Source organism: Podarcis tiliguerta (genome assembly GCF_965153285.1).
Source record: "Podarcis tiliguerta genome assembly, chromosome: 4".
Taxonomy (NCBI): Eukaryota; Metazoa; Chordata; class Lepidosauria; order Squamata; family Lacertidae; genus Podarcis; species Podarcis tiliguerta.
In genome coordinates, this window is record NC_139537.1 from 98,142,558 (window position 1) to 98,156,686 (window position 14,129).

The window sequence follows — 14,129 nt, forward strand, 5'->3', positions numbered from 1 at the left end:
CCTAGCAGCTGGCTAAAACATCTCAACTAAATAACAGAAAATATGTGTTAATAAAGTGGATATTAATCCAATGCTGTGGGTGCTCTGCTTTTATTAGCAAATATGTCAAATGCAGAAGGTTCATTTCAATCCCTTGCATAAATTTTTTAAAAATTTATTTGGAAAAGATGGGGAATGCGACAAAAATGCTAATTTGGAAAAGACAGAATTAGTTGTGGTAATGTTCTCCTCAGCAGTAGCTTCAGCAGTTAAAAAGATGGATGAGGTCCATGCCGTGAAATAGAAGGTATGGATTTACAAAGATGTGCTGGTATCTGTTCTTTTTGAGCTATAAAGTCTGTCTAAATAACCATATTCTCCCGGGGAGAGAATCTGCTGCTTTGGCTGCCTGTGTGTTGTATTTGGACCATCTCCATTTCCAAATGTTGACGTTTCGTCTGTGACCGAAGAATAAAATCTGTGGGAGAGATGTGTAAAACTGTAATCCCCATTTATTTGCTAACAAAAGGTTTTGCAGAATCCTGCTTGGTTTCTCCTCCGCCACTTTTTTCAAGGTGACTGCCTGCATCTAGAACATGACACTGATATTCCGCCCGTGAACTAAACTTCTTTTTATAGCGGTATTTTTAATTTGGAGTATGGAAAAGGTACTAGTGGATTTGGCCTCAGCCTTTGCCTCACATTCATATTAATCAGGCATATTAACATAGGATGGGACCTAGAATAAATATTAATAATAACAATGAAGTTGAAAAAGAGATGGCAGGATTAGACTCAGAGGCCTCCGCTCCCTGAGTTCTGCTGAGTCAAGCTGCCACAACTTGTGACCCTCCAAGTTGCATTAAGCCCACCAGTCATTTACAGTGGTGCCTCGCAAGACGAAAAGAATCCGTTCCGGGAGTCTTTTCGTCTTGCGGTTTTTTCGTCTTGCGAAGCAAGCCCATTGACGGAGTAGCGCTATTAGCGCTATTGGCTAAAAAAGGGCTAAAAACGGCTTTTTAAAGGGGGGGATTAGCGGTTTTGCTGCTAAAATGCTTTTAGCAGCTTAGCGATTCAGAATAAGGGGTTTTGGAGCAAAAAAAAAATTCGATTTTTTCCGTCATTTTTCGTCTTGCGAAGCAAGCCCATAGGGAAATTCGTCTTGCGAAGCGCCTCTGCAGACGGAAAACCCTTTCGTCTTGCGGGTTTTCCGTCTTGCGAGGCATTCGTCTTGCGGGGCACCACTGTACTAGGAATTACCCCAATGGTTTTCTGCAGATCTTGGGCTTTCCTAGACCTTGGCCAACATAAATGCCTCACCCTGGCTCAGCTGGTAGAACTTAAACCAATGGAATTAAAGGCAGCATAAGTCCCGAAAAGGAGGCCTGGTGGGGGCAGGGCAGGGATAAACTGCCACATATTCTAATCTCCATTCATCTTGGCCACGTGACCTAGGGCCCAATCCTCAAAGCACAGGTCGACACTCATCTGCCAGCTCAGCTGGCAGCCACCCCTCCCAAAGGCTTCCAAACAGAGTTTGGAATACAGGCAACTCTCAACTTAAGCTGGGCTTACATTCTGCGGCTAGCATGAAAAGCCAAAAACGTGTTTAGTCAAAACACACTGGGTTCAATGGCAGGTGGGATTGTCGAAGTCTTTTTTCCCTCGGATGCCCGTCCATATATATATGTATACAGTGGTACCCCGCAAGATGAATGCCTCGCAAGACGGAAAACCCGCTAGACGAAAGGGTTTTCCGTTTTTCAATGCGCTTCGCCGGACGAATTTCCCTATGGGCTTGCTTCGCAAGACGAAAATGTCTTGCGAGTCTTGAGATTTTTTTTCCGCTCCCTACCCCCTTTTTCTAAGCCACTAAACCACTAATAGCCTTTTAGCAGCTAATCCGCTAATCCCTTAAGCCTTTAATAGCCGCTAATAGCTGCTAAACCGCTAATAGCGCTAATCCGCTAAGCCGCTAATAGGGTTGCTTCGCAAGACGAAAAAACCGCTAGACGAAGAGACTCGCGGAACGAATTAATTTCGTCTTGCGAGGCACCACTGTATATATATATATATATCTCCAAGCACGTAAAGCTGAATGTGTAAAGCTGAATCCAGTCATTTGAACCCTGGCCAAGCCAGCTGGGGCAAGTAGGCGGGGCTTGAGAGTGGAGGGGAGGGGAGCAGGCTTCACTCTAGTCCAGGGGTTGGCAAGGTTTACCTCGCCTGGGCTGCTTCACTCCCACGGTGATTGTTCTGTGGGCCGGATCGCATCTGTGCAGATGCGATTTTCGGCATCTGCGCATGTGCGATTTCCAGGGCAGCAGAAGCACGTGGCTGCTCATCAAGTGGGTGGCTCGATTTGGGGGTGGCTCGTGGGCCATTTAAACGACCCCTGTGGACCACTTGTGGGACACGGGCCGCAGGCTGCAGACCCCTGCTCTAGTCCGCCCTGAGCCTATAAAAGCTGGCTGTGCCTAACAGCAGTCGGCCAAAGAACATCCTTCCCACCCTATTTAGTTATGCTATGATTATATCTTCCAACCTTTTCCTTCCTAGGTTTATGTGCTATTGGCTTTGCTGTGGTTCTATATTGGTTCCCATATTTGGAGCTGGGAAGGAATATGCCTGCAAACAGATTGGCCCTGTCTGAGGTTTTGCCTTCCCCATATCAATAGTCACAACTTTGGCAAATATAGGCAATGGGGCTGGAATCCTTAGTCTAACATCTCATGGGGGTGAAGTGGTGCCTAACCCCCACCTCAGAGCAAGGTACCCTATTAGAGGGGTCTAGTTGGAGGTCTGTGTCCCAAACCCAAGGCATGCAGCAGATGGGCTTAGGAGGGCCCTCCATGTAGACCTGCATCTCGCAAAGAACCCATGTCATGCTTCAGCCATCCACCCGGGGGTCTCAAAGGGATTTACACCCAAAGCCTGAGCCCAATCCAACCAAGATCTGGACTCAATAAAGTTGTGGCCAATTTTTAAATCCCAGCACTAGTTTGCTAACCTTTTCAGACTAGGCGTTGCTTCAGGTCACTGCTAGTGAGTCCCCAATATCCACCATCACACCACTTCCACTTTTAATTTGAATATCACCTTCCTATATCGCTGAACACAAGATGACTTAGAAGCTAAAGGAACAACAAAGTATACAGTTATGTTCACATATCTTATAACAATCTAATCCAATACAAATAGGTCATAATAATAAAAAATGACTTTTGCTACCTTCCGGTCACAGCTGTATGGACTTATACGGCTGTTTGTATCCAGGATGTGCTTCCTCATACCTAGCAGCAAATATATATATATATATATATATATATATATATATATATATATATATATATATATATATATCTTTGAGTGGGATTTATTTGGGGGCAGAAGAGAGCTGGTAATGTGGAGGTCTTGACTCTTCCTGAGTCAAAGGATAATTATCCAGCCTTTGAGCAAAAGGCCTTTGAAGCAGGAGGTGGAAATGCGGTCGGTCAGCTTGCCAGAAGCTACTCACTAATTGCGGCAGTGAGTTAATCAATGGAATAAGAGTTTAGCTTCTGGGTATAATAAAATGAGATAAAAGACCACTCAGAATTTCCACCATTAGGAAAGAGCAGGCACTTGACTGGCACAGATTATTCTCTTGTCTTCCACCTGCCTGCTTTTGAGGCAACATGAATGTGAGGCTGCCTGACAGCTATTAACAGAATAAAAACACAACAACAAAAGGCATTATTTTTGAGCACAATCAGATATAAATATTTACAAAGGCAATTTTAAGGAGTTCTTGCTTATGTTCGACTGTGTTTGCCTTCAAAATATTTAAATTTGGAGACAGATGGCTTGTACAGTTTTATCAGCACTTGCGTCATTATATATTCAAGCAGCCAAGACTGATAACCAGATTTATTCTGGATTGTTTGGAGAACAAATAATTTGGGGGTGGGTGGGGGAAGGATGATGTTGGGAGGGGAGGAGAATTCAATGAAATACTTCAGCGTGTGGGAGGAAAAAAACTCGATACAGAGATCTCAGTGACGTTTTTATGAAGAAAAGGGAAACAAATTAATGTAATTATAAAATTAAAAGCAGCAGGAACAGCTTTAAAGTGGTGTCATTGTATGTGGTGATGAAACAACTTCAGAAAATTGGGAGAAAGCCATTGTTTGGTGACAGTGCAGGGAAGAGATAATTACCATTAAGTCAACATTATGCTTCCTTCTTTGTGCAAAGGAATTAAAAAAACAAAGCCAAAAAACCAAGGCTGTGTGCATTCCAGAAAGCATCCTTTCTCATCTTACTTAGTCCACTCATGATCATAATTTCTCACTTCATCTTACAGTGCCGACCAGGAAGAGATTTGAGATGGAAGGGGCAGTGTAATTAGAGCAGAAGGGATGAACTCACCCTGGATGGGAAGACGCCAGTTGCAGAGCGTGTCCTTTTGCATCAAGGAGGTTTTAGCTTTTGGTCTCTGGTATCACTAGTTAAAAAGTCTTTGGTACAGTAGAAACACTGGGAAAACTCTTGCTTGAGACTGCCAGCTGGAGTAGGTTGCAACGGGCAAGACTGACCAGTTCTCTGCCTTAGTCCATGGCCGGTTCATATCTGCATGGCTTTGCTCTTTCCTCCAACGAGGCTTGTGTCTGAGTAACTGTGAAACAAGTTTGGTTCCCAAAAGGCCCTTGCAGTGTTGCTGATGGTTCGTTGCTATGTTCCAGGGTAGAGACTGTGTGTGTGTGTGTGTGTGTGTGTGTGTGTGGCACAACCTGTTTCTCTTAGCTGTAGCTCCTAGAAATTTCTGAAATAAAGCCTAGAACAGGCATGCCCAAACTTGGCCCTCCAGCTATTTCGGGACTACAACTCCCATCATCCCTAGCTAACAGGATGATGGGAATTGTAGTCCCAAAACAGCTGGAGGGCCAAGTTTGGCCATGCCTGGCCTAGAACATAACCAACACATTCTGTATCCTGTGGATCTGTATTGTAGTGGGCGGAATCAATACTCGTTTGGAAACCAGGATAAACTTGATGATTCACAGCTTAATGTATGACTTGACTCTATTTAGAAGACTAAAATGATTTTTTAAAGAAAATCTGTGGTGGTTTATTTAAATGGACAAGTTATCACTTTATGGATACTTGAGTGCTTAGCCTTTAGTGCTGTGTGCTCCAGCAGCCTCCTTTCTAACTGTCTCTCTCTCACACACTAAAAAGCATCCTCCTCGCCCCCTCAGAAAAGCAGCAGGGCATGGGGTGGATAGGGAGCCATGTGCCCCACTTTTCAGACATCAGTCCTCTATTTGATGGTGTCCTTGATTTGAAACAGTTGCTGGGTCCAGTCAGGTTTAAGGCTGAAGAGGGAGCTGAAAATTGTGCAGTGGGTCAGTGTGTCTGGCTGTTAACCAGAATGTTGGTAATTCAAGCCCCCCCAGGGAAGGTTGTGGGCCGGATTCCTGCATCACAGGTCATGGGACTCAATGTCCCTTCCAACTCTACAATTCTGTGATTCTATTATTCTATGAAATTCAGCATCTGGACAGTAGATCAAGCACGTACACAGGCCAGTCTTTCCCACTGTGGCAAGATGTACTAATTTCTTTTGAAATTACAGACATTGTTTCTCGATATGCATCTATAGATAGAAATTATCTTATGCAAGCCTGTGTCAGACCCTCAAAGTGTATCTATTTTCCAGGGACATCCCTGATTTAGAGAAATCATCCCGGTTTCTGATTTGATCCCGGAATGTCCCACTTTCCTTTAGGATGGCCCTGATTTCATTGCAGAAATGTTGGAGGGTATGGAGTTATCTGCCTCCAGAGCAGTCTGAAGGCAACTCTGTATAGTGAAGGGTTCTTTTAATGTTTAATGTTTAATGTTTTACAGTGGTACCTCAGGTTATAGATGCTTCAGGTTACAGACACTTCAGCAGGGGTAGGCAACTTAAGGCCCAGGGGCCGGATGCGGCCCAATCGCCTTCTCAATCCAGCCCAAGGACAGTCTGGGAATCAGCATGTTTTTAGATGAGTAGAATGCGTCCCTTTATTTAAAATGCATCTCTGGGTTATTTGTGGGGCATAGGAATTCATTCATAGATTTTTTTTTCAAAATATAGTCCGGCCCCCCACAAGGTCTGAGGCCCACAGCTGAAAAAGGTTGCTGACCCCTGCGCTTCAGGTTACAGACTTTGCTAACCCAGAAATAGTACCTCGAGTTAAGAACTTTGCTTCAGGATGAGAACAGAAATCGTTCAGCAGTGGTGCAGCGGCAGTGGGAGGCCCCATTTGCTAAAGTGGTACCTCAGGTTAAGAACAGTTTCAGGATAAGAACGGACCTCCAGAACGAATTAAGTTCTTAACTAGAGGTACCACTGTATTACGTTTTTATATATTTTGGAAGCTGCCCAGAGTGGCTGGGGCAACCCAGTAAGTGTGGCGTATAAATAGTAAAATTATCTAATGGGACTCATATAAGCAATTATACCCCCTTATTCTACCAAGTGCTTCAGTTTTCAACTAAAATATTACTATATTTCCACCCACCCACCCCATTCCCGAGATGATGCACACACAATATTTTGAAGGTTTCCCCTTCCTTCAATAACTGTAGCAATTGGGGGGGGGGACTGAAAATTCCCTATCTGCCACTAGAGAGGATTGCTGCTGTGAAACATTTCTGTTGCATGAGGCCAGGCAATGCACAGTTAGCACTAACCAGGGTTAACACTGATGCAGCGTTAGCAAAAGAAATGTTTCTGATATTGGCTGGATGTCCCCAGTATTATAATTGACGGGGGAACAGGGAGTGAAGAAAAATATACATCTACTTAAAATGGGTTGCTCCAGGCACATCCCTGAGAATATGTGCAGATAATGCATTTCATCACCAAGAATATGCATTTAAATCGCTCTTCTGACAAACAGTTCCAAAGCCCCATATAAACTTTACCAACTTATCAGCTAGCAAAGCTTGCATAAACCCTACACCAAAATTAAGTGCCTTAGATCTCGGGAGCTGTTACTGAGGAAAGCAAACTAAATGAGAAATAAATCTCTCAAGAGACTAATTTGACATGGCTTAAAGGGCCACAAGCATATTTTCATTCTGACTTAAAAACGGCTTATTACTCATTTAAAGCCAAAATGAAAATAGATGTTAGTTGTGTTTGAACTTGAGTTTAGTTTGTTTAGCTTCTGGATGAGGTCATGAAATATGCAAGTTTGGTGCTGAGGCTTTCCATTCATTCCACTGAAAGCTTCGAAATGGAGCCGTGTCTATTTCACGAAATGTGTCAGTTTATCATGAACGAGGGTGATGGGCTTTCTTCCTCCTCCTCTTCTTCCCTCTTTATTGTGCATTGAAAGATTTAATCCCTGCCAAACTATTCCCTTTTGGGTCAGCAAGATAGGATTGTATTATTGTTCAGGCAGAAAAAAATGAGAAAACCTAATTAAAAGCAAATTGCTGTTGTCAGCAGAAAAGAAAATAATCAGCGTTTAACCTATAGATTAACCTTTCGAAATGTTAACAATATGCTGGAAATACTCCCTTTTACTAGCTGCTTCCCCCTCCCTCTGTGAAATACCTGTGTCAGATTATAGCAGGGAAGACTCAAAGACACAAGGAAAGGCCAGGAAGGAGTTATAACATAAAGAATTTTTTTTCTTCCATTAACATTCAGGGATTCAAATGTAAAGCTCAGGATTTTAGACCTTCTTTTAAAAAATAAGTGAAACTTCCAGTCCCAAATTATTGTATGTTTTTAATGGCATTTCCTTTAATTTGTTTTTGTGGGAGGTAGATTATTGGGTTGTTTTTGTTTTACTATGTATTTTGTATTTTTGTTTTGTATTTTTGTCTTATGAATTGCCCTGGGATCTTTGGATAAAGGGTGGTATACAAATTTAATAAATAATAATCTTAATAATTTATTTCAGGCTATACCCACTTGTCTTCCTTGAATTTAATAAAAAATAAATTTCCTGTACCTCACTTATCTGAGTAGTTGCTTCTGCCATTCTGGGCAGCTTTTAAAACAAAACATCACACATCAAAAACTTCCCAAGACAGGGCTGCCTTCAGATGAAAAGTCATCATTGTTTATTTCTTTGACATCTGATAGAGGGCGTTCCACAGGGCGAGTGCCACTGCCGAGAAGGCCCTCTGCCTGGTTCCTTGTAACCTCACTTCTCGTAGTGAGGGAACCACTAAAAGGCCTTCAGAGCTGGACCTCAGTGTCTGGGCTGAACGATGGGGGTGGTGGTGTGGAAATGCTCTTTCAGGAATACAAGGCTGAGGCTGCTTAGCACTTTAAAGGTCAGCACCGACACTTTGAATTGCGCTCGGAAGCGCAAAACGAGGCACATGAAGCCAGGACTCTTTTTTCCCCTTAAACATGCTTGGTGCTGTGGGATTACCCTCAGTTGAACATCTGTTGATCTGCTCGTTGTGTAATGCTGTACAGAAGGTTCTGCAAACCAGAATCGCCAAGTAGTGCATCTGTATGGGACTTTTTGCCAGTCTTTGGTGAAGAAGCTCATTTGAAGTTGTACCTAAGTCATACTTGAGAGCAGACCCAATGTTGTCTTAACTAACTTAAGTGCATTGATTTTAATGGGGCTATTCTTAGTATGATTAGGTCAAATACGACTGCTGGCTTCTCTTGAAATTACTTGTCTGTTTCCCTCAATAAAAAGGCCAAATTTGCTCTAGTATAAAACTGGTAGCAGCTTACAGAATGTAGGGACTCTCCCCCCCCCCCCGCCCAATTTCTGCCAGCCCCTCTTCCTGGTTTCCATACTTGGGATTCCATAAAGTCATTTCCCCCCTCTTTTTTTGCTGATGTGACACTGATCAGATCCTCTTTCTGTGTTTTCTTCTTCTTGCTTTGGGTTGCCCTTTAAAGCACTTTTGACTACAGCCTTCCTGACTATCAGTTAACTTTGTGCTCCAAATAAATCAGTAATTTCCTTCCTATCACCTTCCTGTCACTTGATTTTAATCAAGAAACAATTGACTGTCTGTACACACGGTAATGAAAGCAACTTTGTTTCTTTAGGAACAAGAGAAAGAATAGCCTTAAAGAAATTGCCTTTGCTGTTGGTAATTTGCAACTGAAACATATATATTTAGAATCTTGTGAGTGAGTTGATTGATAGCATTGAAAAATACAGAGCTAAGTCAGTTTCGATGGTGCCTTTTTGCATTCCTTGGCTTCTCACCATATCCACACTGGTTAGATCAATAACTCATCCGCAGTTTGACTCCACTGAGAAACATGCAGAGAAAAGGCGTGGGTCTGCACTGGTGGTAATGTGTGTCAGAACCCATTATGTGAATTTGTTGGGTGGCTGGCATTTGCTGCTTGAGTTTGACAAAAGTGCAACAAGGCTTTTACATTATGTTCCCACTTGAGAGGCTTTGAATTTATTTATTTATTTTAAAAGGTAGAGTACCTATTATGTGTACCCCTTGCACACACGTAGGCTTGGCACAGAATGTGTGGAGGTTGGGGGAGCTTGTAGCTTTGATATTAAAAAAAAAGTCTGTAGCTGAAACACATTATCTGTCAGATCTACTTACATTAGATTCACGCTTTGAACATACAGGCCGCAGCCATTCTGGACACGTCCAAGTGACATGTGATCGTTGACATGTGGGTCCTTTTGACACAATATGGTTCTATCTAGCAGACCTAAGCAAGAAATTCAGGATGGGTTGGGATGTGGGAGAAACTGTGTTCTGCTTGCATTTTCATGCAAATCTACACAATTCACGCTTTCTAAAACAACGCTCACACCAATATGCAGCTATTATTCAAAAACGGACTTGTACAGTGACCTCTCTAACTAATAAAAAGAAATGCATTTTTTTTAAAATAAAAAAAAGACTTCTCTGTTTTCATGCTTCCAGAAAATCTTTCCATTAAGTAGGTCAGATAAATGGACTGAGACACTGTTAGTGGGCGGTTCCCTAGACTGGGTGGATGGCAGGTTGCCTGATCTTGATGTGGTTACACTCCCTCTGAAGCCGCAAATGTGTAGCTTAAGGGTAAGCCAGGAACCCTTGCTGTCATGACTGCCTGACCTGCCAATGCAGAGTGTTGCTGCTAGTTCCCGAAAGGGGGAGAAGTGATAGACAGGGAGCCCAGGAAAGTGAGGACACCTTGGCAGGCAGATCGGATTGGCTCCGCCTGCCATGCCTGTGCTACATTGAGCTCCTCGCCCTCTCAGGAACTGGCAAGAGCCTTCAGCATTGGAAAACAGGGTGCGGAACTTCACCTTCCCTCTTTTGTCTCACATGGTTTAGTTGGTGTTTTGAGGGCCTTCATGGGTTATTGTTGAAGAACTGGACAAAGCATGGTATAAAGTATTTCATACAGATATTTTGTGTGTGTGTGCTGCTGTTATAATTGTAAGTTGCTTGCACAGCTTATGAATTGTTGTTGCTGGTGTTAATTACCCACCTTATACCCCTACGGTCATAGTCAAGTGAATAGATTAGTCAGGCAGGCAATATACGTATATATTTAAATGAATAAGTAACACTTTTTATTAAAAGACAGAAAAAAAATCTAACCACCCCTTTTCTCTCTTTCTTCTACTCCCTACCCCTTGTCTGCTGCCTGTGCCCACATCTCGCCACAGATGGACCTCTTGGGCCTCGAGGATTAGCTGAAGCTACTGAGATGTGCACTCAAGAATGCCTGGTCCTGGGTCACTCAGACAACTGTTGGATGCCTCCCTCTTTGGGTTCGTACCAGCAGCCAAAGTCTCCACTCTCCACCTTTGCACCTCAGAAGGAATGGGTTAAGAAAGACAAACTGGTGAATGGCCACACCTTGACCAGAACCTGGAAAGAAGACAGCAACAGAAACCAGTTCAGTGACCGAAAGCAGTTTGGCTCGGGGGAAGGCCATTTCAACCCTGGCAATCCCATGGCTGACATTCCTTTGGCTAACTTGAAATCCTATAAACAAGCATCAGGACCAGTGGAGAGTCCGAAGGAGAACCAGCTATAAGGAAAGGCTTCTTTGGAACAGTGACTTTAGCCTAGTTAGACTTGCTAATACTGTGTGTGTGTGTGTGTGTGTGTGTGTGTGTGTGTCAGAGCTTTATGTACTGAGTAGACCTCTAGAACTATGCGTCACATAGCAGAGATATGCATAACTTTGTGGTAGCTCCATGGAACTGCAACACAAAAGAGCATTTCTACTAGTTGTGTGGTTTTGTTAAATAGAAATAATCAAACTCTTACAGAGAATCTCTCCAGTTTGCAAAATATCTTAATTTTTTCAATTTGCTTGGGATAACGGGTGGGGGTTTGTTTATGTTCCTTTGTTTTTTTGACCCTGGACTTGCTGCTGCAAATAGTAGAAGATTCACATGGAGAGAGCGAAAAAGAGAGAATGTGTGAGAGAGACACTGGATTGCAATTCTTAGAAAGCATATCCAATTAGGAAATTGTGTTATTGTTACCATTGATCTTGTGCTGGGACTGCTATACTTGACATCTTTACTGAAACAAAACAACTAAAATTGCAAACATTAAACCTACTGTGCTATTAACAACGTTAGTGGACACTTGTTAAGTCAATCAGTGTTCAAGTACTTGTAAATAGAATCAATTATTATTAATAACTTTTGTGTACTTATAACGGTCACCTAAAAAAAAATACTGTAGCATAATTCTGTGTTTCACAGTTGCTTTTTTCTACTTTATTTCATTTGCTTCCTGTTGTTTTTTATTATTATTTTGTTTCTTTTGGTGATGGTGTTTCTGTGTTGGTAGTCTGTCTGACACACAATGTTCCAAGGAGCTCAAAACACTTGTGTTAAAAACTGAGGAAAAGAGGGAGGGGAGGGAAATATTTTATTTTACTATTAATATGACAAAAATTTGCCAATAAAATTATTGCCAATTCTGAAATAACACTTGAAGTAAGGGCTTTGAGATTTTAGCCGCTATTATTATTTTTGTTTTTCTGATTTGCAAAGCAAAGGGGAGAAAAAGAGAACACAAACCATGACAGCAGCTGAATGGACATTATTGGCTGCAATCATGCTAGAGAGTGATACTAGTCAAAATTAGGTGGAGGGTAAGGGGAACAATCTGCTGAGTGGTTCCAATATACAAGCCCCATCGAACTGAATGGGAGATCCCTAAGTGCCCATTCATATCAATGGAGCTTGTGCGGGAACATTTCTTGAGTTATTTTGTACCCAGTAAATCCATATCTAACAATTGCTTTTTAAAACAATTGGGCTGTGTGTGTCTATACCTAAGACAGTTTGTATTGCTCAAATGGCAGCGGTTGTGTTGATCTTCATCTGCATTGATGTTGTAGTAACACAAGTGTTTTTAGATCATAGCCACAAAATATTTAATGTGTCGTGCCTTCATGATGTAACCAAGCATTCTCCTGGTAGGCTAGTTGGGGGAAATGAAAGGGTTCAATCTCTAATTCTTGCTGTTTAACTGTTTGTTACCATAGTTGGTCAATGCCTGGCAGGTACCAGTGTTGTGTCACTTGAATCAAACCAGCAAAGTGACTCCTAATGTTAATAAGATCTCAGTTGCACGTCTAATAAATCCTAATCTGAACATTCTTAGGCGTTTTTTTCTTAAGGCATGACAGACAATTTAAACAAATAGCATGCAACATGGGCGGGGGGGAGTCCTTAAAGTACAAAAGAAAAATTTATCTTATTCCACAGTTAAACATCAGTCTTAAAATAAACACACAGAAAAATAAAGGTAGCTAATATTGATGGTTAATTTGTTCTTACCAAAACTAACCGAAGTTATTTTGTATATAGCAGTTCACATTTTCTTTCCTCCACAATATACAAGCATAAAATGGGTTAGGGGTGCATTGCTTATTGCAGTACTTATGTCAGTTTGTGAGGGGTGTTTGATGACTTTGACCGAATAAATATCTAAACAGTTATCCTTGTTACTGCTTTGCCAGTTCAACGTTATTTACAGTTATTCAGCTCTTGCAATAAATGTTCTGAATTCCTGATTGTCTTGTGGGAGTTCTTGGCCTGATGCCTTCTTAAGATTTTCCTTATTAAAGGAAAGGGGGAGGGGAATCACTGTGTCACAGCCAGAGGAAACACGCAGGAAGGGGAGAAATCTTGACCTTAAGTGTGGCAGCTAAAGAAAATGATGGCAATGGCTCAGGCTATAGGAGAAGGCAATATTTAAAAAGATGTAACAGGCAGAAGTTGCTGACCAGGATGAACAGGGCCTGTTTGGCTTTGCCAGAACATTGTGGGTGTCAAAGGGTAGTAATGGGAACTGTGGACTTGCCTGCCTTCTCAGGCCTCCCTTCGTTCCCAGTCTTCTTTTTCCATTTGAACGTTCTGCCTGCCTCTCTTTTGATGTGCCTGGAGGCATTACTGCAGGCAACCTGTGAGTGTTGGTGAGGAGGAAATCAGAGATGGTGCTCCATTCATCCATTTCTAAATCCCTCCTCTCAACAAATTATGGGTCACTTTATCCATAGTCGAACTGCATGGTATGGAGGTGTGAAACATTTCCGCTCCCTGTCAGAATTTTCATGAACCTTATAAATATTAGGTTAACTTTCTAGAAATTTCTACAGATGTCTCACCTGGCCCATTTCAGGTATAAAATTGGTGGCAATTTAGAGACACATTACGCACCACCCACCTGCCCCCTATCACAACAGAAATCCTTTTAGCTTCTCTTGAAAGTCATACACATATTTTGCCTGAGCAGAGCCTTCAAATTACTATTTTTGTTAGGTTTTCCACCCTCTTTATTACCTTTCTACAGCTGCCAGGCTTCTGAAACAATATTGGGGCTAATGCCACACTACTGACTAAAGGATGCTTTTGTTATCTGACATGAATTATTGTCTGATTCTTGGCAACCTGTTATTAAATTGTTTTCCTTCTACATATCATGTTCATTTGACTGTCCCTTACGCTCAGAAGTGGAATACTTTGAGACCCTGGTACCATATGCTGAGGAACATCAATAAGCCAGGAGAAAAAATATTAAAATTTGATCATTGTTTGGTTGTCTATTATATGTAAGCACACACAGGCACAAAAAAATCAAACACATGGTGACAATTAATGTTGGTAGAACAAAGTCATATGATGTATTCATGG

At 42.0% G+C, this 14,129-nt stretch overlaps 1 protein-coding gene and 1 long non-coding RNA gene across 11 annotated transcripts in view; one reads left to right on the forward strand and one right to left on the reverse strand.

The window, feature by feature from the left end:
* PCDH9 (protocadherin 9) overlaps positions 1–13,007 on the forward strand; it is a 746,233-nt gene extending 733,226 nt beyond the window's left edge. For 9 of the 10 annotated variants that reach the window (XM_083435788.1, XM_083435790.1, XM_083435795.1 and 6 more), the window contains one exon: positions 10,632–13,007. In XM_083435788.1, the coding sequence (XP_083291914.1) occupies positions 10,632–11,005 (374 nt within the window). In that variant the 3' untranslated portion in view covers positions 11,006–13,007. The remainder of the gene's footprint in view (positions 1–10,631) is intronic. The other variant, XM_083435786.1, reaches the window with a different exon arrangement.
* On the reverse strand, positions 167–9,689 carry LOC310675437. Its single transcript, XR_014510153.1, has 3 exons — positions 9,568–9,689; positions 2,990–3,113; positions 167–457 (listed from the first exon to the last, which is right to left on the reverse strand). It is a non-coding gene; the product is annotated as an uncharacterized lncRNA (long non-coding RNA).
* Positions 13,008–14,129: the final 1,122 nt, after the last annotated feature.